Genomic DNA, 24,320 nt, shown 5'->3' on the forward strand with positions numbered 1-24,320 from the left:
AAGTGTTTGTCAATTTTGACTTGGCAAAAACAAAATTCTACTGGTTCTAAAGATCAACAAAGAAGCATCAAGTTGTCAGCTTGCTATAAAAGCGCGCGCATGCAGAATGCCAAGCCTATTCTAGGTGTGCATAAATACCAAGAAAGGAGGAGAATTTGCCAACTTGTTATAAATGCCAAACTCAACTATCAAACTGTTGGACAGAAGATTTTGTGAGTTTTGATAAAAAAACAAGAATGTCGACCCTACGTTTTGCTCTCAGCAAGAGTAACCCGGTCACGTGCTTTGTCCGCATCCGGGAACTATATATAAAAGCCACGGGCCTTGTTTAGTTCGCAGAAAATTTTGCAAAATTTTTCACATTCTCCGTCACATCGAATCTTTAGACGCATGTATGAAGTATTAAATATAGATGAAAATAAAAACTAATTGCACAGTTTGGTCGAAATTGACGAGACGAATCTTTTGGGCCTAGTTAGTCTATAATTGGATAATATTTGTCAAATACAAACGAAAGTGCTACAGTGTCGATTTCCCAAAAATTTTCGGAACTAAACAAGGCCCGTGGAAAACGGTTGCCGTAAAAAATCACACGTACGTCTGGGATGCACGGGAAAGCAAACCCTTCGGTGCATCTAGATTCGTGCCGCGCTGTCCCTTCAGGGATCAACTCCGCGTACTTGGAGGATTGCACTTCCGCCGTACAGTACGTGCAGTGCAGACGTGCTCCCGCGACGTACGCGGCGAATTGGACGTTCTTGGGCTCGTGATCTTGCGTGTTCGTGCTGGGCTCGCATGCATATTCGTCCGGGCCCGTTGGCACATGGCAGTAAAGGGCGTTGATTTTTCAGTACTGTGCGTGCGCGTAGTCGCGTCCGGTGTACCACACGTATACGTATACATGCCCTGTGGGTGTGCCAGCCGTTGGATTTCGATCACACGACGGCCGGCTTAGGATTATTACGATTAACTAAAGGAATGGTTGCACGCACGGAGAATGACGTCATTGATTAATACCGTCGTGTTCTCTTCTTCTTGAAACAAACATCGCAAAGGCATTTTAAGAGGTGGAGAAGATGGCTGCCACTAAGACTGCCCACAACACGAGCGATGCTGAAACAACTTGTGAAATAGTTTTTTATTCGTTTTAGCATCGTCGCATCGATGCATGTATATGTCACGATGTCTGAGTTTTCTAGCTTTAACACTAATACACTATTCATGCAGTGTGTTGTATCGATACTAAGTTTTTTCTCTCTCTTTATTTCTGCATTCTCTCTTCTCATTAACTTTAGCACGATACATTATGGGTAGTCTAAGAAAAGTCAGAAATGAGCAAGAGAATTTCGTTGCGCAATAGAAGATCGATTTTTGGTGGAACGTCTGGAAGGAACGCAATAGAAGAACTTTCCAACAAAAACATCTGCAACCGATCCAAGTAGCCCAGCTGTGCAAGGATGAAATTCAACAATACCAAATGGCAACAAGACCTAGCACTATGGTTGAGTAGGTGTTTATACTAGTGCAATACAGTGGTTTGGAACCGGTTACTTTTTTTTATTTTGTTAGTCTTTTGGTTTTTGGCATGTGTGCCATAGTAGTTTAAAGTCGAGTTGCTATGTAAGTTGTTGTAAATATTTTCTATTTTTTTTCCTCGTCTAATAAAAATACGGCAAAGCTCTTGCCGCCTTTTAAAAAAAATTTCTTGCGCGGCCGGCCTTTGTCAGACTGGAAAGAAGATCGCACTGTTGCGGAGTCTTCCGTGACGAGGTTTTGCTGCTGCATATCTCTGACGCCAAGAAGCACGAACGTACGTACGTACGTACTGGTACTGCATCCACTTCATCCTTTGAACTGAAGCAATGACAAGCAATGACGCCAAGAAGCACGAAGTCAATCGCCTGCAAACGCTAGCTGCAAGGACGCGATGAAGATTAATAACAAGCGAGGACAGTGTGTGACACAGTGTAGAGCCATAAAAGGCAATGAGATCAGTGAGACTGTGACTGTGATCCAGTGGCAGTTTATGTGCCTCTCTAGCCTAGCCATAGCTTGAAGCATGAACAGTACATACTCCGTATGCAACATGTTGTTGAGTTTTGTTTTTTTTAAAAAAAAAGCAAAATAAATCACTAGGTTCCTGTTGGTGACCCTATACAATTTCTTTTGCGGTTTAAGCATCCAAAATGGATGGCCAGATTGATTTTCTTTAAAAAGAATTAACAGAGATATATATAGGTAAATGCAAGACCTGAGTTTTAATGCATGCCGCCAACAGAAAAGAAGTAGCATGGGCCTGGATTTGTTTTCCCCTCATTTCGTAATTCTTTTTTTTTTGCGAGACCCAGTTAATAAACTCAGAAACATATTTGGCCTTAGCTAGGAAGTGCAGGCGATTCTTTGCCAGAAGCTGAAACAACGAGAAAAGCAATGTAGGCAAAAAAAATGAAAATCTTGCATTGCTTCTTTCTCTGCTAGTCTGCTTCCACCCAACAATTAAAGAGAACGGGTAGCTAGTGAATGTTTAGACAGGAGTGTAGATGAAATCAGACGATGATCTGCAAGAAAACATTGCAGATTCTTGTAGTCCAGCAAGACTGAGCAAGCGTTTCTCATCCCCGCGCTCTGATTCCCTGCTCTAACTCTTCAATCAAGTGATAAAAATCGACCAAATACATGACGACAGAGGAGCGAGGAAGCGCACGGCTCACCATGGAGATTGACAAAGGTTGACTGGGTTGCCGCGGACGGACGTGGCGGGCGGACGGTGGAGGGAAGGACAAGAATGGGAGAGATGGGGACGGGTGTGTGCAGGGGCGAATCTACATGCATCTATTGGGGTCAGCTGATCTAGAAATTCACTTAAAGCTCTTTAATCTACCTGTAAATTATTCTTTTAAATAGAGAATCAGCACGTGTTTGACCCCATTGTTTAGTCTTTGACCCCAGTAACACAATATCGTGGATTCACCCCTAGGTGTGTGCAAGGCGAAACGGTGACTAACAGTGACTTTCCATACTGCTCAGAGTATATAATTGGCAGATCCTTGATTGGGACAACATAGAAGAATGGTGGTTGTATGAAGATAGAGGAAGGTCTGGCCATGAACATAGGCACAACTTGTCCCTTGCTAAAAGTTGCGATGGAAAAGACACACAAGGTTAACATACCAAGTGTGACTTGGAACCAAGCAAGCTCGGCATAAGGTGAAGGCGACGACGTGTGGCGGCGGTGATGCTAATCAGAGAACAACCTCGCTCCTTCGTCGTCTTGCCGAAGAAGAAGAAAGCCTTGAGCAAAGTTCTTCCGGATGGTCGGGTTCTTTCGGAGCTCTTTTCGCACCCACCATAAAAAAACAATGAAAAGCATAGTGTAGCCTCCCGTCCCCAAACACTCCCATTCTCTCTAGATCTTTACCATGTACTCGTGGGAGAGCTTGGTGAAGAGTACTCTTGTCATGGCTCTCTTCGGCTAAAAATATCTTAGAGCACTACATGATATAGATACGTGGTTGACTATTGCATCTAGTCTTGGGTTTTTATGTTTTTTTTTTGCTCTATGGTCTATTTGGTAATGCTGATCTGCCACCAAGGCAGTGCCAAAAGTTGCGATGAATACGGCACATATGATTAACTAACCAAGTGTGGCTTGGAACCAAAAAAGCTCCACACATATTCTCTTCGTCCCTAAATATATGTCTCTTACATTTTCCGAGAAATAACTTTAATTACATATATATTAAAAAATATTAATATTTATGATACATAATTAGTATTATTGAAAAGATCTTTGAATCTAGTTTTTTAATAAATTTATTTAAAGATATAAATGTTGCACATATTTTTTTATAAATCGAGTCAAATGGACAATTGGACAGTTGAAAATTCGAATCCAAATGATTCCTCCGATTTTGAATAACAATCCTAATCCGAAAAGAAAGGAACAACAGTATAAATATATATTTGTATTTGTACCTTTAATAACGCGTGCATGAGTCTAGATTTGTGTCCGGACTGGTTTGTGCTAGGTATCAGCGACGAAGCCAGCAGTGGGGCTAGGGGGGCTCCAGCCCCCCCTACCGCTGCTGGCCCAGTGGAATCCCTAGTACCCTTATTTTAATTTTAGACACAAATTTATAAGATTTGGTGGGCTAAAAACTTTATTTTTTAGATATATTTTGTGAATTTCATTATTAATGTATATTTACGACGGGTAATACTAGAGCTAAGTCGATGTAGAACTTTTGCTCAGCCCCCCCCTAAATTTTTTCCTAGCTTCGTCCCTACTAGGTATGATCTGTTTCCTTTTTAAGCATCCGTGGGTGATGGTGGAGATTTTTCATTTGCAAAAGCCTCTCTTAAGGACAGTGGATTTTTTTGTTTACACATGTGGCCGCAAGGGATATCCAGGCTCTGGCATCCAAGATTCGTGCGAGGACAGCCAGAAGCTTAATAAGAGATTATATTAGGCAGTGAAGGGTAGAGTTAGAAACGATATTTCTCATCCGCATCATCTTGCACACAAGGTTGTACAAACTCGAAACTAACACCAAAGTGAGCTCCATAAACAGTTCGTGAAGGAGAGGGGAAAGTGAAACAAAAAGATAAGAGCAGGTAGCAAATGAGGAAAATGCAAGGCGTGCATAATCGAGAGGAGGACGATGAACTCTTTCCTATAGCAAAAATGCCCCCATCAGTTTCCCAACTAGAACATAAATTATTAACTCTCCGACCAACCCCTCGCTTGGGAGATGAACTGTACATACGTAGGCAAAAACGTTTTTCTCCTCAATTCTCCCCGGTGAACTGATTATTTCAGAGCTCTATTTGTATCCACTATAAAAAAACAATAAAAAGGTTAGCACGGACTCCATCTCAAACCCTCCTCCATGGACGGATCTAGGGGGGCTCAAGCCCCCCACCACTTTCGTATAATGGATCTTTCTTAATTTTTGTAGACATGGAAGAAAGAAAGAAGATGGGAAGATGACTACATCTATGAATGAGATCATCTAAGCTTTGCTATGGTGTAAAAGATTTTCTTCATAAGTTGGGTCACTATATGTGGAGCCGAAATCTAACAGAAAATATCGTTTTTTTTGCGAGTGAAGAAAATATCGTTGTGTGTCTACATATTGAGCTATTTCTGTAAGTGTTACTATCCACAAGTAATATTTTTATCTAGCTAGCGTGTTCTTTTGTGAAATTTCAGCTAGAACTTTCCTATATCATATAAGAAGATAAGCATGCCATAGTTTTACATATGTTTAAATTGAAAAATCTTGATTACGTACACAAATAGTAACTAGGTGTATCGATGCAAAGAGCAGAGTCGATTCTTTTGTCAATGTATGGTTATTATTCGTCTGTTCTCACAGAATTGAAGAAGAGTCGAATCATGAGATGCCACGTTGGCTCATGAGTCGGCCACTCGACATTGCCTGATCTGCTAATCACACAGATTGGCATGCACAAAGCACGCATGACGAACTTGACTTCGGATTTTTTCAGTTTGTGACTGATCCGGTGACAGTTTTACTGATTAATTATTAATAAGTGCCTCTCCAGTCTAGCCATAGCTCGATTTAGGAACAGTGATATGCAACAGGTTCTTCAGTAAAAGAAACAAATAGGATCCTGTTTCATGGAATGAATATCCTTATCGTTCATATAACCTTTTCAATTTTGACACAGATATAATTAAATGCATGCGAGACCTGAGTTTGCATGCACCCGATGCACGCGGCGAGACACGGGCTCCAAAGACGCGGTCGCGCGGAGCGGCAGAGACAGCATGCGAGTACTAGTCACAGATGGGAGGCCGGCGGGCGACTTGCCGTGTCCTTGCCCGAGCCAAAATTCGCCGATCTAGAAGCTATCCAAATTCATGGCCATGGCCATGTACTTCTTGGCTTGCTAACGTGAGCTAACCATACTCTGATTGGCATGCACGCGCAGCCCACATCACGACACGAGCTTGAGCGTTTGACCTCTGAACTTTTCTGTTCTCCACCATTCTGTTATTCGTTTCAGACTTTCAGTCTTCAGACATGATTTGGAATACACAAGTCAAAGAGATCGGCGAGATATATATTGACCTTATACGAGAATGCGAGCCGTGAGTTCCTTGTTTTACGCTCACGAGCTCGCAGCTTTGTTTATATTACGTACATGCTTGGTTAAGAACAAATTAACAAACAGAGCAAATCCGTAGCCAACTAATTAAGCAGCAACCTAGCAGCCCCAACACGCTGAACACTGCAGATGCTCACGATGAATCCTCCTAAAGTTCAGAGGCTGCACTGCACTGCATGCACGTCGTCGCCCCTCATTTCCGGCGATAAGCCGGCCCCGCGGCGACAGCGGACGCCGGCCTGGCGTACTCCTCGTTGCGACGCCCGGCCATCGTGTCCGCGTACTCCGGCCGCGCCCGGCGGTGCAGCGTGCCGGACGTCCAGTCGACGCCGACGTTCGCCGCGGCAGCGGGGGCGTCGGGCAGCTCCGAGTAGTCGATGAGGTGGCGCCTGCTGCCCCCGCCGCGTGAGCTGCCGCCGTCCGACGAGACGGAGCGGTACCCGCTCCGCCCGTTGCTCCTCCTGATCACGTCGATCACGAACGGGATCAGCCCTTCCATCCTCTTCGATCTCTCGCGCTAGCTGGTTCGCCTTCCTTTCTCGTCTCTTGCGTGTGCTCGGTCGCGTTTCTGTTGCAGTGATGACTGCGATCCGCTGGGTGCGTTTGCTGTGGCGACGCGGTCGGCCGGGCTTTATAGCGGCGCGCCGGCGGACGTGGGCGTTTGAGAGTTTGACTGGCTGGCCAGCAAGCTGGGAAATTTCGCAGGGCCAGGCGGCCGCCTGCGGGAATCACATGATCAGCTGGGGAACCTGGTAGCCGGCCGGCGACCGGTCTCGGATAAGTTTTGCCCCGGTTGGTGTGATGGAGTTGTTGATGACCTGATGTTGTTGCCCGTGCGAAACAGTGGGCAACCAAAGGGAGAGAGGGATATTCTTCTGTGAGGGTGCATGCACACGACAGGGGCTACACACGAGATGGACACGGAACCGCCGGCCGCACCACTGTTTTGACCTTTGCGCGTTGTTGCTTGGACAGGTATAGCCTCGTCAGCAGAGGCTGTCTGTCTGTGTATCTTGGACCAGCTGATGACGACGGTTCTCATAGAGCTAGTGCTAATCATACTTTTTACGAATTGAACGTCATGATGCTGAGACCTGAGAGTGACAGCTCATCTGATCAGAGCTAGCTTCAGAGTGAAATTAGGATAGACATTGGCCGTTGGTTTTCATCTGATCCGGTTCCAGGCATGGCCCCAAGTCAGAATGTATCCATTTTTTTTAACGAACAGAGTGCATCCATTTGGGCTTTGGCGGTACTTGATACAGGTCTTTCCACTTGCACGACTTTTCTTTTCTCGAACACGATGGATCCACTTCCACTTCCAGGACTTGTCTGCATGACTGCATCTTCCTTGTAAGTATAAATTCTTTTGAAATTTGGGTTGTTATAATAATAATAATAAAAATAAAAGAGCTTGTTAGATATTATAGGTAAATAAACATGGTTTGGGCATACATCAGCACGTTCATCACGTGCCCGGACGTGCACACGCTTAGTCCAAGAGTCCTGATATATGATGCTCGCCAAGACACGACTCGTGATTGTAGTAGCAGGGCCAAATGTTGCAATGAGCTAGGACTAGGAAGATGCACGGGCGCAATCGCCCTGTTTACAAAGACTGAATGAAGCTTACTGCTGCTGCCATTATAATATCAGCTTGACGCCTTGACGGAGCATGCTAAACGCGTGCATCTTGTGAATTTGTTCATGGGGAGTTGGGGACGAGTCTGGGACTGCAGGTGCTGAGTTTATTTTATCCGTGCTTCTGGTTTCGGCTGTCTGCTGATGATCGCCGATCCTGTGGCTGCGTCCTGCGGGCAATCTGACCACGCAACCGCCTGGCCGTAAAGCGGGGCAGACATTTCTGCCAGCGAATTCAACTGCCGCGCGACGGCACAGCAGCACCCAGCGGGGTCGCGATTGCTACTTTTTTTTTCCCTCGGAAAATTCGTCGTCACGACGTACTATGTGGCTTGCGACCGTGGAACGTTCATCGGCAAAGAAAGAGACCTGCCCTTCGAGAAGGCATATTTTCAGCTACCCCATATTTCTTTTTTTTTTAGAGTTTAAAGGTATTTCACCCTGGGTTTCAATTAAGGGTCAATTGCGCAACTACCCTATTCTAGGACTCAATTGTTCGTTTGCCTTCATTTTTAAAACTTTGCACGTTTACTCTTATTTTTCGAATCCAAAGTCACCATTTGCCTCTCTTTTCTTAAAACTTTGCACGTTTACTCTTATTTTTCGAATCCAAAGTCACCATTTGCCTCTCTTTTCATAAACCGTAAACTGAGGGTTAGATAATAGACAGAAAAAATGCTAGAAAAAACAAAAAATGACTAAACTACCCCTTATCCATTCCCTATCCTCCCAAACCACCCAGTTCCTTCTTTGTTTCGTGTTGGAGCTCGGGACGATCGTGCAGGGCGGGCGGGCGGGCGTGGCACTCCAACAGTGGGGCGCGTGGGGAGGTGGCGCTCCAGCGGCGGGGCGGTGGGGAGGTGAGGCTCCAGCGGCGGGGTGGCCGAGATCCAGCGGCGGGGCAGCCAGGATCCATTGGCGGGGTGGTCGGGATCCGGGAGGTCGACAGCCTCCAGTGGCCGGCCGGTGGCCTCCAGCCAGCTAGGCGGCCAAGCGGGCAGCCTCCAGCGGTGGGAGGGCGGGAGGGTGTGCCGTCAGGCGGCCGGGCGCGCTGAAAGGTCCTAATATGGCTAGAGGGAGGTGAATAGTCTATTTAAAAATTCTACAAAGTCACTAGAGCAAGAGGTTAGTAAATTTCAAAGCGAAGCTTTTTGCTCTAGCTCTAATAGAGTGTTTGCAAACCACCTAACTAACAATTCTAGTTGCTTATAATCACTATACACACAAGAACTATGTCTCTACTTACACTAGAGAGCTACCTAAAGTATCTATATAAGAAGTAAGCTACTCTAGTTTGCAAGAAAGTAAAGAGAGAGTATTTCATCTTTATACCGCCACGTAGAGAGGATGAACCAATCACAATAATATGAAGTCCAATCACCGGGAGAAATCTAATGAACAATCACAATAAAGACACACAATTTTTCTCTCGAGGTTCACGTGCTTGCCGGCACGCTACGTCCCCGTTGTGTCAACCAACACTTGGTGGTTGTAAGGTCCAAATGGCTAGAGGGGGGGGGGGTGAATAGCCTATTTAAAAATCTACAAACTTCAACTAGACAAGTTGATTAGTAAAACAAAAAGCGAAGCTATTCTAGCACTAGCACAACTAAGCTATGCAAGCCACCTACACAAGTCTAGCAAGAAAGCTAAACACTAGTTACAACAAGAAAGCACAACTAGAAACTTGCTACACTCCTAAACAAGAAAGCTAAGCTAAACAAGCTACACAACTAGCAAGGTATACACAAAGGTAAAGGAGAGGGGAGTGATTGTTATACCAACGTTGTAGAGTAGAAATATATCCAATCAATCACGTGCACAATCACAAGAGAAACCTCGGCAAGAGATGACACAAGATTTTTTACCGAGGTTCACTTGCTTCCCGGCAAGCTACTCCTCGTTGTGGCGATACACCCACTTGATGGATCACGAGCTAATTGGCAATCCAAAGCCAAACCCTCAGCGGGTGCCGCACATCCACTCACAAGATGGGGATCCTCCAAGCCACGAGCAATCTACTAGAGTAGCCAATTGCGATCTCCCACGGGAAAGGTTCAAGAGCCCCTCACAAATCACTTGGTGAGGCTCGAAACAATCTCCAATCACGAGCTCAACACCACCGCTGCTCCAAGCCGTCTAGGGCGTCGGGAAACACCCAAGAGTAACAAGAAATCCACAGCAAACTCAAGAATCAAGTGCCACTAAATGCAACTCTCAAAGCAATGCACTTGAATCTCACTCAATCTCACTAGGATGAGCAATCAAGCAAGGAGATGAGTGGAGGGAGTGTTCTCTAGCTCAATGTATGTCTCAAGTATTCAAATGTGCAAGAGTGAGCCTCCCAAAGCCGGCCACCAACTATTTATAAGCCCCTTAAAGAAACTAGCCGTTGGCCACTTTCACTGGGCTGAAACGGGGGCACCGGACGCTACTAAGTGAGCACCGGACGCTCGACCCCCTGCGTCCGGTGCACTGGAGTTGGCCACGTGTCGAACTTGAATCTCGCGCGTCAGTTTCTAACGGCTACCAGCAACACACCGGACGCTCTGCAAGTCCACACCGGACGGTCCGGTGCTCACCGGACTCGTGCGCAGAGAGGGTGTCAAACTCGTGACCTCACCGGACGCTGGGCACCGGACGATCCGGTGCTCACCGGACTCGTGCGCAGAGAGGGTTGCAAAAACCTCTCACACCGGACGCTTATCACCGGACGCTCTCAGAGTGCGTCCGGTGCTCAACCCTAGCAGGGTCAAGCACACCGAACGGTGAGGCCAGCGTCCGGTGCCTTCGCACTCAGCGTCCGGTGAGTGTTTCTCAGAGAGAAAACACTCCCGCGACTTCTCCAAATTTCCCACGGGCGCAATAGAAAATATACACTTATTTTTCTCAAAAGCGCTGTAAATCCACACTCCTCTCAACCCTAGGAAATCCACCTCCTTTGTAAATGTGCTAACACCAACAAGTGTCCACCACCGAAGTGCAAGTGTGTTAGCTTTTCACAAACATTTTCACCAAAGGAGTTAAGTTAGCACTTTACTAGATCCTAATGCATATGCTTAAGATATGGACCTAGTAGCACTTGATTCGAGAGATGACCGTGATTTCCCCTCTTGATAGTCGGCTATCTATCCTAAACCCGGTCAATCACTTCTCTACTCATCTTAGACCGGCGAAAGTAAAACCCTATGTTTATACCTTTGCCTTGATAACTTTGCTCCCCATCTATCATCATGATCTCCACATCAAGCTTCATCTCTTTGTAGTCATGTGGCCATCTTTCCATGCCACCATGTACCTTCATCACATGTGTTGCTATGCCTAACTCAAATCACTTAAACACAAGGCATTAGCAACTTGGTGTCATTAATTACCAAAACCAAACTTGGGCTTTCAGTGGTTCGGCGGCTAAGAGGTGTAGCACGAACCTCGTCCTCACTAGGACACCGCAAGAACCTACCCACAAGTGAGGTAGCTCAATGACACGCGCAATCCACTAGAGTTGCCTTTCTCTCTCCGCCGGGGTAGGCACAAACCCCTCACAACCACCGGGAGATGGCCATGAACAATCACCAACTCGTGCCAATGCTCCTCCGCTACTCCAAGTCGTCTAGGTAGCGGCAACCACCAAGAGTAACAAGAAAACCACAGCCAAATCGATCCCCAAGTGCCACTAGATGCAATCACTCAAGCAAATGCACTTGAAATCACTCCCAATCTCACAAAGATGAATAATCTAAGAAGAAGATGAGTGAGATATGTTTGCTTAGGCTCACAAGGATGTCAAGTATGCTAGAATGCCAAGAGAGTGAGCCTCAAGCCACCCAAAAAGTATTTATAGGCCCCTCAAACAAATAGAGCCGTTGGCTCTTTCACTGGGCTAAAATCGGGGTCACCGAACGCTAAGCAGGAGGCACCGGACACTTAACCCTTGTGTCCGGTGCTCTAGAAACAGCCACGTGTTGCCCTTTCCACTTTCGCGCGTCGATCTCCACACCGGTCTCATGCGCAGAGAGGTCTGCAAACGCGCGGGGTCACCGGACCCACACCACCGGACGCGCTCCTGAGCGTCCGGTCCCTTACCCAGAGAGCATTGCAAACACTTAGGGCACCGGACTCACACCACCAGACGCACCCTAAGCGTCCGGTGCTCTCAGTCAGGTTCACTCGCAGGAGTCAGATAGCACCGGACTCGTGAACAGGAGTTACCCTACGTCCGGTGCTCCGCGTCCGGTGCTTAACCCTAGCCGAGCCAAGCACGACAACACACCAGACACGTAGGCTCAGCGTCCGGTGCTTCCGCGGCCAGCGTCCGGTGAGTGTTTCTCATACTCTTGGCAAAGTGTGTTGGTTGGTTTAGAATGTTTCAAAAGGGGTTATATATGGAGAGTTAGAGATGGATCTCAGATTAAAATTTGGGAAGATAATTAGATCTCATCAAGTCATAATCTCAAAGTATTAACACCACGCAGGAATAATCTGGTGACAAAGGTGGATAAGTTGATTAATCCAGTGACTGGCACATGGGATAAAAAATTGATTAAGGACCTATTCTAGCCTGTGGATGCTCATCGTATCCTACAACTTCCCCTTACTCATGGCAGAGTGGATCTTGTAGCATGGCACTACAATCAGAACAGTCTTTTCTCAGTACAATCGCCTTACCATGGCCAATGGATACATAAATTTGGAGAGAATACAGTGAATAAGCAAGCAGTTGTTGTCAAAAAAGTCAAAGTTTGGTCAAATTTGTGGAAACTGAATGTTCCGGCCAAGGTGAAAATTTTTGGTTGGAGGGTGCTGCACGGGTTGCTGCCATGTAAAGGTATTCTTGCAAACAGAGATATTGTAAGTTCAAGGAGTTGTCCAGCTTGTAATGTTGGATGCGAAGACATTAAACACCTTTTGTTCTTATGCAAACGAGCACATGATATATATTAGAAGATAGGTGTTTGGCATGAGATTCAGGAGTATATACAAGTTGATAGGTTAGGGTCAATAGCGATTGCGGAAATAATAAACAGATCGAGATCACTTGGTTCTTTGAATAATTTGGGTTTAGCTGAGTTAATTTTTACAGGTAGTTGTATATATGGTGGGAACGAAGAGATTTCGTCTATGGCGAGACAATCCAACCAACAATGAGAAGTGCATATCCACTGTGGCTTTGACAACAAACTATCCATGAGTTCTTAAGAAGAACGCCAAACAGGGAGATGGTTGGAAGAAGGCGTCAGAAGGAACTTTGCTTTTGAATATAGATGCAGGCTATAAATCAGATGTGGATGTTGGAGGCACTGGAGGAGTCATCAGTGACTCGACTGGTTCATTCATAGTTGCATTCTACTGTTATTTTGATCATGTCGTGGATGCCCCCAACAACGGAGTATATGCTCTAAGAGAAGGACTCCTGTTAGCCCAATATATTGGCTGCCAATGGCTCATTATTCATTCTAACTATTTGGAGGTCGTGGATACGATGAAGCAAGGAGGGTTTTCGGCAACAGAAGGTGCACCAATTTATGATGAGTGTTGGAGCTATGGCAGGATTTTAATTCAATCTCTATAGATCATTGTAATAGGGGTATTAATAGATTAGCATACAACTTAGCTAGTTTAGCTATTCAGTTGATTTTTTTTTGTATTTGCATGGATGAACCTCCTAGCTTCAGTATTGAAGCCCTGATGTATGACAAAAAAATAATAGATCAAAACCTGATTTTTTTTGGAATGAAAGAGGAACTAAACATTTGCATGGATGAACCTCCTAGCTTCAGTATTGAAGCCCTGATGTATGACAAAAAAATAATAGATCAAAACCTGATTTTTTTGGAATGAAAGAGGAACTAAACATCTCCTGGAAAAATAACGATAAGCAAGCAGCAGCAGCAGGAGGAGGAGGAGGAGGCAGATCCAGCAAGGTCACATATAATGGCCGTGGAAAGGCGGATCCAGCCAGGTCCCAACAGATGGCCGTGGAAAGGTGATCGCTTGTTCGATTGCACAATCTCTCTCTCTATGGGAAAGTGCAATGCCTTTTGATTTGGTTGAGGCCTTGTTTAGTTCGTGAAAATTTTTGTATTTTGTTACTATAGTATTTTCGTTTTTATTTGAGAATTATTGTCCAATCATAGACTAATTAGGCTCAAAAGATTCGTCTCACAAATTACAGATAAATTGTGTAATTAGTTATTTTTTTTATTTATATTTAATACTTTATGTATATACCGCAAGATTCGATGTGACGAAAAATCTTTAAAAAAATTAGGAACTAAACAAGGCTTGAGAGTATGGATTTTGGAGCGAGAAAACGACTTTATGATATGCACAGTGTTTCCTATGATACGCAGCGTGACAGATTAATATGGTAATTCTTAAGAATGGGAAATAGTAAAGGTTAATACTGATGCTCCTTTTTCATTTTCGAGATTTGTATTATTATACCACTACCACTACGTGATGTTGTAAGGGCAGCGTGCAGAGCAGACTCTCGGCATCATAACTACTGTAATTTTGATCCTCACACATCCACAGTTAATATTAAAGTGACTCAAGAACGACGACAATGACATGCTTATATAATATAAATAAATATAATTTGATTGCAAGGCCTTATTTAGATCAAAAAAGATTTTGAATTTTGACACTGAGCACTTTCGTTTTTATTTGATAAACATTGTCTAATTATGGTAAACTTAAAAGTGTCTCGTGATTTACAGACAAATTGTACAATTAGTTTTTGTTTTCATCTATATTTAATACTCCATGCATGTGCCGAAAGATTCGATGTGACGAGAAATTTTGAAAAAAAAAATAGTTTTTGGGTGAACTAAACAAGGCCTAAACAAGGGGATGGGAGTTGGGAGGGAAGCTTCCGGGGGCTCTGGTCACGCCAGCGAGGGTTTCTGTGTCCGCGAGAGGGGGCTTCTGACTGTAGGGTGTAGGCTGAAAAGGGCAAAGCATAAGTAGGACAAGAATAATACAGATCGCCCCCAACCAATCAGCACAACTGCACAAGTGCACAACACAACAGTGCTGCACTCCCACACCGTACCACCACTGCACCCATGGCGATGGCGAGGCCGCTGCTTCAGCTGTGCACGTTTCTGCTTTGCCTCTTCTTCATCGTCCACGCTGTTGCCGCTCGTCCTCCGCCGGCTTCGGCTTGCGTAGGGACAGGTAGTAATATACTGTACTATTGATTGTTTTGTCTGGTTCTAGACTGATGCTACTCTTGCTTTTGTCTCGATCTCTGCACTTTTCTGGTTCAACTAAACAAATCAGCAGGTGCCCAGCCTCTGACCAAGCCACTGGCGTTCTGTGGAGGGAAGACAGATGAGCAGTGGCGAAGCTAGAGTAAATTAGAGGGGAGTGCACTTATCTTGTGGGTGCATAAAGATAGTTTGTAGGGGGTGTATGTATGGTGAAATTTTAATCAAATATACTATTTTTGAATTTGGGGGGGCATTTGCACCCCCTATGAGCAACGCAGCTCCGCCCCTACCGGTGTGCTCAGCTGTTGCGACGGCGGAAACGACTCCACCATCCGTCTAGCGTTCGTCAACTCCACTCTGTCCAACACCCAGCGAGAGTTTCTGTGTCCGCGAGAGGGGGCTTCAAGTAGGACAAGAATAATACAGATCGCCCCCAACCAATCAGCACAATTGCACAAGTGCACAACACAACAGTGCTGCACTCCCACACCATACCACCACTGCACCCATGGCGATGGCGAGGCCGCTGCTTCAGCTGTGCACGTTTCTGCTTTGCCTCTTCTTCATCGTCCACGCTGTTGCCGCTCGTCCTCCGCCGGCTTCGGCTTGCGTAGGGACAGGTAGTAATATACTGTACTATTGATTGTTTTGTCTGGTTCTAGACTGATGCTACTCTTGCTTTTGTCTCGATCTCTGCACTTTTCTGGTTCAACTAAACAAATCAGCAGGTGCCCAGCCTCTGACCAAGACACTAGCGTTCTGTGGAGGGAAGACAGATGAGCAGTGGCGAAGCTAGAGTAAATTAGTGGGGAGTGCACTTATCTTGTGGGTGCATAAAGATAGTTTGTAGGGGGTGTATGTATGGTGAAATTTTAATCAAATATACTATTTTTGAATTTGGGGGGGCATTTGCACCCCTATGAGCAACGCAGCTCCGCCCCTACCGGTGTGCTCAGCTGCTGCGACGGCGGAAACGACTCCACCATCCGTCTGGCGTTCGTCAACTCCACTCTGTCCAACACCCACTACGTCGACGCTGCTTCCTGTGCAACGACCCTGGTCAAGTAGAGCTTCTACTCTATAAATAGAGTTCTTCCTTCCTTTTTTCTCCTTTCTCCGGCGAGCACCACTAGTGTCTTTCGAGCACCACTAGTGCCTTCTTCGGTCGGCGATGGCGTCCGTCAGTGCGAGCGAGCTAGAATTTCTTCCTTCTCTTTTCTTCGGCGAGCACCACTAGTGCCTTTCCGTTCTCCGACCGACGACGGCATCCGTTAGTGCGAGCGAACTGAGATTCCTTCCTTCTCCTTTCTCTGGAGAGCATCAGGCCGGATTTCTTCCTTCTCTTTTCTTCGGCGAGCACCACTAGTGCCTTTCTGTTCTCCGACCGGCGACGGCATCAGTTAGTGCGAACGAGCTGGGATTCCTTCCTTCTCCTTTCTACGGAGAGCATCAGGTCGGCGACGGCGTCCATCAGTGCGAGCGAGACGGAATTCCTTCCTTCTCCTTTCTCCAGCGAGCACCACTAGTGCCTTTCTGTTCTCCGACCGGCGACGGCGTCCGTCAGTGCGAGCGAGCCAGGATTCCTTCCTTCTCCTTTCTCCGGCAAGCACCAGGCCGACGACGGCATCCATCAGGGCGAGCGAGACGGAATTCCTTCCTTCTCCTTTCTCCAGCGAGCACCTTTTTCTCCGACCGGCGATGGCGTTCGTCAGTGCGAGCTCCTTCTTCTTTCTCCAGCGAGCACCACTAGTGTCTTTTTGTTCTCCGGCCGGCGACGGCGTCCGTTAGTGCGAGCGAGCCGGGATTCCTTTCTACGGCGAGCACTAGGCCGGCGACGGCGTCCGTTAGTGCGAGCGAGACAGAATTCCTTCCTTCTTTCTCCAGTGAGCACCACTAGTGCCTTTTCTGTTCTTCGGGCGGCGACGTGTCCATCAGTGCGAGCGAGCCGGGATTCCTTCCTTCTCCTTTCTCCGGCGAGCACCACTAGTGCCTTTCTGTTCTCCGGCCGGCGACGGCGTCTGTCAGTGAGCCGGGATTCCTTACTTTTCCTTTCTCCGGCGAGAACCAGACTGGCGACGACATCCGTCAGTGCGAGCGAGTCGGGATTCCTTCTTTTTCTTTCTCCGGCGAGCACCGCTAGTGCCTTTCTGTTCTCCGGCCGGCGACGGCGTCCGTCAGTGCGAGTGAACCAGGATTACTTCCTTCTCCGGTCCGGCGAGCACCACTCTGTTCTTGGGGCGGCGATGGCGTCCGTCAGTGCGAGTAAGCCAGGAGGTTGAAGAAGTGCCCTGCTGCCTGCTGGGCCGTCTGGTCGTATGAGGTATGGCCCATTTCCTGGCCCTTAGGTCTAAGCACCGCGCACACTAGACACAGAGGCAGAGCCGCAGAGGGCGAATCGCGCTCCACGCTTGGGCTCAGCGGCGGCGGCGCTCCAAGCTCCTGCCTCCCCGTCCTGCTGTCCCTATACGTCAACGGCCAGCGAGAAGGCAGAGCCGCAAAGGGGGGAATCGCGCTCCGCGCTCGGGCTCGGCGGCGGCGGCGGCTGCCTCCCCGTCCTATTGTCCCTATACGCTGGCGGCCAGCAAGGAGCGGCGGGCGTCCCTGCGCGCCTGCTCTGTAACTGGTGTGACTTCTATCCTATATGGAAAAGAGAGTAGAAAAAGAAATATAGGGCATAGGGGTACGATATGTTTTGGCTAGTTTGATGCAGGGGACAAAGAAGTCACATTACCAGCAATAGGAGATCGTCTATATGCATATCTAGGAGCATAGAGTTTAATTTGAGATGCTCTAAGAAATTTGTTAAAGCATAATAAGTGGGCTTCCTAGAGAAGGAAACACCCAATTAGCATACATTGTAATAGGCTTGTGCATCTTGTCCATCATGTGTTACCTCTTGATTTGGATGGGACACTGCTGAAAATTGTTAAACATTGTTATGGTGCTAACTTTGCACATTAGAGGTCTGACTTGTCAACCTCCTGAGTCTGAAAGTGAATTGTGCCATATCCTACATTCCCAATTGATATGCATATGTAAAACCATTTGATGCAGGACTTGGTCACCGGAGCTAAGGCCTTGTCTAGTCCGCGAAAAATTTTGGGTTTCGCTACTATAGCATTTTCGGCTTTATTTGATAATTATTATTCAATTATAGACTAACTAGGTTCAAAAGAGTAGTCTCGCAAATTACAGGTAAATTGTGCAATTAGATATTTTTTATCTATATTTAATGATTTATGTATGTGCCGCAAAATTCGATATGACGGGAAATCTTGAAAAATTTTGGAAACTGGGCCTTGTTTAGTTCTCAAAAAAGTTTGCAAAATTTTTCAAATTCTCCATCACATCAAATCTTTAGACGCATGCATAAAGTATTAAATATAGACGAAAATAAAAACTAAGCACAATTTGATCGGAATTGACGAGACGAATCTTTTGAGTCTGTTAGTACATGATTGAATAATATTTGTTAAATACAAATAAAAGTGGTACTATTCCTACTTTGCAAAAAATTTTAGAACTAAACAAGGCCTTGATTTGATTTTTCACCTTGCACACATGCAGGTATGTTTCCCAGCAGGCAAACTCACCTGCAGCGCCGTGCGCCGAGCACCTGGGGCCAGAGCCTTCTCGTCATCTTCATCGGCATCGGCCAGAGTGGTGGTTGGGTCAGTGTTAGGTGTCGTGGGAGCTCTACTTGTTGCGTGGGTTTGGAAGAAGATACTGCAGGAGATGTTCCAGCATCAGCGTCTGCTACTGCTCCTGCGGTCCTGCCGCCATAATGCGTGCTGCTGAGAGAAGGAAGGCACCCAATTAGCATACATTGTAATAGGCTTTGCATATTGTCCATCATGTGTTACCTCTCTTGATTTGGATGGGACACTGCTGAACATTGCTGAACTGATATAACATTGTTGAACTGATATAACAATTTGATTATGTAGTAAGCAATCGGCATGTAAGCTATATTTTATAGCGAGAAGAGGTGGTCTTTTTCTATTAAAAAACCAATATGGTACTATTTCTATTTTGATTCATAGAGTTTTTCTAAGATTTAGGACAAAACTAGCATGGACCGATATCAGTTTAGGCCCAATTGAAACCTCACACACCTTGTGGTGTGTATTAAATTAATTATGAGTTTTTATAATAAATATATTTATTTAAATTTATACTAAAAAACACTCGTGCATTGTAACGGGATCTAGAATCTATAACCGAATGAGTTGTAGCACGAAAATTCATCGATCATGTGAGCTATCTATCTGGGACGCCTGCTCAGTGTTTTCTTATTATTTTATTGAATCTTCTGTCTCATAGTCGTGATCAGCCACATACAACACGTACATTCATTTGTCCTCAACACCATGCTCACTCTTTATGAGTATGTTCGTTTGTCTATAATAAAAAATCATAGCTGAAAGTAGTATTTGTTGATTTATTATAAAATAAAAAATATTGTTGAATAAGTAATAGATTCGGCAGATTTGTTCAAATGAAAAGAGTCATATATCTGCGGGTAGTACATCTCCTCCCCTCCATTCTAGAGTCAGGCAGCAGCCGAAGCAGGAGATAACGAAGAAGAGCCGGAGAAGGCTGTGAACAACACAAATTCTATTTTCTTTTCTCCTCCGGGCATTGGTGGTTTCTTCGTAAAGTTAAAAACACATAATACATATAACATTACGACCACTGAACTATTATTCTTTCTCTACAAAACAAAGATTTTCACCACCAAATCCTTGATGTAGACCATATAGTATATTTTAGAAACCAAGATTATTCGTTTATGGATCTCCAGAAGTCCAACTAATCAAACCATAAGCTGAAAGCTTCAGCACTTTATTATCTAATCCCGTCTAAATATGTATCTTTATAACTCCATCTAGGAAGGGTTGGCATGTGTAGAACCGAGAGGTTTTCCGGCATAATTTTCTGGATTAATAGAGTGATTCTTTGAAACATCAGCCACTAACTTTCTTTTGGTCCTCAATATTTAGTTCTACCAACACCAGTATGAAAAGTAAAATTCGATATATTTACCTTAAATTTTGTTGTGCTTTGCGATACGATTATTACAATATTATCATATCATTGCCAACATTAAATCATATAACAAATGTCAGTCATCATAAATAGCATAAATCATAGATTTTAAATCATAGAACACATAAAATGTAAATAGCCCGTTGCAACGTATAATAGTAGTGAAGAAGAAGCACTCAGCACTGTCGAAGAAGATGCACGAGGCTAAGCAACCTAACCGGCAACAATTTAATAATATTAATAAGCAAAAAAAAAAAGATCCCAAAGTAAAGTCGCCGGTGAAATTATTGTCCAAAAATAGTTGCACCAGGTTACTTCTTTAAAAGTGAAACAGAGGCAACATGATGACACAGAACTGTAATCCATATCATAGCTTCGTCGTTGCAAAAACTGCATGTGTAGCAGTTTGCAATCAGAGTCACAAAGCATTGAAGCAACCACCAGACTCGCAAAAGACGTTAACACAGCATAAAAGTACTAAGGCAACGGCAATCGTTAGCCTTTTTAGGTACAACTCCCTGACACTGTAACTAGCACGGTGAATATAGGAAATTTAACATCCCTTGAAAATACGATAACTTTTTTGGCACGTTACTGCCATGGTTTGTGCACTTGACAACGGTATTCTTCTCGACGCATTACTGCAATGATGATTGTGATTAAGGTATCTTCTGGTCACAATACTGCCATTAAAGTGACTCAAAATCATCTTTGTCTTAAGCTCCTCCTGAAGAGGATGAGGCTGGCCCATGCCCATTAATCTTTGGATCTGAAACAAGGGGGTGAATAGTCAAACATAAATAGTATGGAATAAAGCAGAGAATATATATCTTGACACAGGTAGAATCTTACATTTGCTTTTCGTGTGTTCCTGCATAGATATAGCGCGATCGAGCTGTTGCGTCTTTCCATGGGCCAGCACAGGCATGAGGTTGGCTGATTGCTAATCAGAGTCTTCATACACATCGTCATCGTCAGAGAGCTCATCAAAAGAACGGATATCCAGCTGGTAGCGCAACATGCCACCAATGCCACCAAATCCTCTACAAAACTGTGATCCCTCCTGAGACTTGTTGGTCACAAACTCCAGCGAGCAACCAAACTTCTTGTATTCATTGGCAAACCATTCCAAGAGAGACATTTTTTCCTGAACTTCGAGATCAGTATTGGTAGTTGGGTCACGGAAATTGCTCTGATCAGCTTCCTGCTCTTTGTTCAGATGTTTTATAGTGATCTCCCCAGTAGAACTGTTCTTGAGAGTATATCTGTTGATATCCAGATTTTCCCACACTATCAGGGTCTCAACAGCACCCATTTCAAGAGCCTTAAGGGTGTCATCAACACCAAAGACATATTTCCCAGTATCCTGACTGATCTCTTCAAAATACTTGCCAATTAACTTCTTCTCTTGAATGAACTTCACATTTGCAAGAATTTCAGCAGACAACTCAATGGCTTGGTTGAAACCATTCTCGCCACCATAAGAAACATCAACCACGTTGAGTATCTTGGCTTGGAGTCGCTGATCGAACATATCAGATTGGCTCAGCTCAGTCTTAAAATCAGCAGAACCAGCAAGAATCAACCCTGCAACATTAGGCTGACTTGTAGCTGGATTGATGAAAAACTGGGTAGCAAGTTCAGCTGTTTTGCGGACATAGTTATGGCGTTTCTCCATCCGAAGCCGAGCAAAACGCAGAGCAGACTGTCCTCCTCTACCATGCTTCTTCGGGAGGTCAACAGTGAATTTGTGAAGCACTTCACGGGTATTGCCACTTAGTGTGCCAAAAAGAGTACCATTACCATCCATAACAATGAAACCAAACTTGTCATCAGATTCCAATAGCTCATTTAGAGCCTCAGTGTGGAACTTGTTGTCACAGAGGTAGAGCGACACGTTGATAGGCTTGAAGGGCTCAAAATCAATAGTAACTTTCTTTTCCTTTCCGTCTTCAGTAACAATAGTTCCAGTGTACAGAACCAATCCATTAGGAGGCACTTTGTTGTAGAGCTTCAACCTCTGCTGAGCTGAGGTGATGGCAGCCAGCACAGACTGGCGATTAACTCTACTCTTGATGTTTGAAGCAGTTCCATATTCATCACCTAACATCTTAGCCACTCGAGCAACCTGATCGCGTGGAGGCATGATTAGAGAGATCATGCTTGTGCCATTGCCCCTGGCTGACTCCAATGCCTTGATCAGCTTCTTAATCTTCCAAATCTCAATGTTCCTGTCCGTCTCATGGCTATCAGACATGTTGACAGAACCTGGATGGTTAACCTGCAGACCACGAAATCAAACAAACCAGCAGAAAAATGAGAGATCTGAGGAGATCACTTCAAAAAAAAAAAAGATAGAGAGCGTACTAAAAAAATTGTACTGGGAGTTACCCCTACCTCTTTTGTTTTTGTTAACACAATTTGAGTTCCTCACAACCCAATCCGACCACCATTAACATCCAACTTAATTAGCCACACAAACAAAAACGGAACAGCATTTCTATGTAAACAATAAAGCTTGGCCAAGTGAAACTACTTCATTGAATCTAGCATACTTTACACAATCCAGACTCAGAATAAAAGAACAAGCAACATACAGCCTACATATAAAGACAACACAGATTTATGACAAAAAAATCCGGTAATGAAAAATGCTCTAATCAAATAGTTCGCTAGCAATGGATCCTTAGTGCCAACAGTGAACCATTCAAGGCTTGAAAACAGTAAGGTTTCATATGCATGTGAACAGAAACACAATGTGTGCTCCTCCATTGGTAGACATCTCAACCTCAAATTACTTTGTAATGTCCAGCAAGACATCGCCATCCTATCAGGAAACCTCTTCAAGTTTGCTAGAAATTTTGGGATCACAAATGAAAAGAATTATAGAAAGATAAATAAAGGAAATCAATTAACATGCATCAGCTAACAAATTGAGTCAGAGGATATTGATACAAGTTGTAACTGTAACAGTTTAGATAAGTTGCAACTAATACAGAACTTGCCCTTAACATTGACACAAAATTCTCTTGTCATAATGTAGCTTAGAACAGCTTTGGAAAGTTGTAAGATTCGAGTATACAGCAATCTTTAAGATCACTCAAGCAGTCAAGCTCATCTCCTACTAGCACATACAATGTTTACCATCCAACTTAACAGCCAAGACAGTAAGTTTCTATTGGACAACTAAAAAATCATTAGTGTTTAGAGTTGTGACAGATTAGAAGCTACTGGGTTAACAATTTTAAGATGTTCCACCTGCAACTAGAATGACAGGGCATCAAAAACAAAGGTCACCTAAATAGAAAATCATCTGGGCAATGAAATACCTAAGGAGACAATGCAGATTACAATCAAGGCACAAATAACTTGAATGTAGCCATCAAACTAGACAATAACTGCTTTGCTTGCGTAGATCTATGGCACTCTTAACGGAAATGTACAAAGTGATTTTCATTAACTCGAAGCACCAAACCATGAATTTAAAAACAACAAATCACTAACTCAGAATGGAAAAAATATTTCCTCCTACCCTCCCCCAACCCCCAAAGAATTATCGAACACAAGTACTGTGTTCTATAAAATCCCCACTCATATCCTCCTACATACCGAACAAATCAAACCAAAGTCCAAACAAAAAGCAAATCCTTCGACTACCAATACAAAGTACAGCACGGATCTACAAATTATACACACCTAATAACAAGTGGACAGGTTAAGGAACTGTGAGGAACAGTCAGCCGTAACAGATCTCGAATCGCGACAGCAGATCGTCTCAGAACAGACACAATCAGACCAAACACGTCATACTGCGAATACCAAACCCCCCTTATCGCAACCGAATTTTACGATTCCGTTAACCAGACTACCAAGCAAACGCCCCGCACGACCCGATCGGGTCCGATAGACTCGCGAGCCACTACGCACCACCCATAGAACGATAATAAGAATCAACAGCCCGGTGAAAATCAACCGGTTCGAGGAAGAAAGGATCGGGGTTAGGGTTCCTTACCGAGGACCGAAGCGAGGGGAGGCGGCGGGGCCGAGGGGTGTTGGGGAAGCAGGAGGGCGGCGGCGGGGGGCGGTGGGGGAATTCGGGGATGCCTCAAACCCTGGTGCGTTCGGCGTCCGGTCTGGTTGTCGGCTGGTGTGGCCTGATAAGGCCCGTGGCTGAAATATACCGCGTCGCTGCGGGCTGGCGGGACGGGCGGGCGGCGGACTGGGTACCGCCCGCGGCCGGGCCCACGTGCAGTGGGAGCAAAGTTCACTAACGCGACGCCG

The 24,320-nt window shown here is 45.0% G+C and overlaps 2 protein-coding genes across 2 annotated transcripts; both read right to left on the minus strand.

The window, feature by feature from the left end:
- On the minus strand, positions 6,055 to 6,885 carry LOC8058379. Its single transcript, XM_002463063.2, has one exon. The coding sequence runs from the start codon at positions 6,632 to 6,634 to the stop codon at positions 6,329 to 6,331; it is 306 nt and encodes a 101-aa protein (XP_002463108.1). The 5' UTR covers positions 6,635 to 6,885; the 3' UTR covers positions 6,055 to 6,328.
- On the minus strand, positions 20,324 to 24,292 carry LOC8058380 (eukaryotic peptide chain release factor subunit 1-3). Its single transcript, XM_002463064.2, has 3 exons — positions 24,052 to 24,292; positions 20,892 to 22,320; positions 20,324 to 20,808 (listed from the first exon to the last, which is right to left on the minus strand). Exon 2 carries the CDS (start codon positions 22,294 to 22,296, stop codon positions 20,983 to 20,985), a length of 1,314 nt encoding a protein of 437 aa, XP_002463109.1. The 5' UTR covers positions 22,297 to 22,320; positions 24,052 to 24,292; the 3' UTR covers positions 20,324 to 20,808; positions 20,892 to 20,982.

This window comes from Sorghum bicolor, chromosome 2, assembly GCF_000003195.3.
Source record: "Sorghum bicolor cultivar BTx623 chromosome 2, Sorghum_bicolor_NCBIv3, whole genome shotgun sequence".
Taxonomy (NCBI): Eukaryota; Viridiplantae; Streptophyta; class Magnoliopsida; order Poales; family Poaceae; genus Sorghum; species Sorghum bicolor.

Excerpts from the sequence above, each read along its gene's own strand:
- LOC8058379 (XM_002463063.2), bottom strand. The coding sequence starts at position 6,634 with ATGGAAGGGCTGATCCCGTTCGTGATCGACGTGATCAGGAGGAGCAAC.
- LOC8058380 (XM_002463064.2), bottom strand. The coding sequence starts at position 22,296 with ATGTCTGATAGCCATGAGACGGACAGGAACATTGAGATTTGGAAGATT.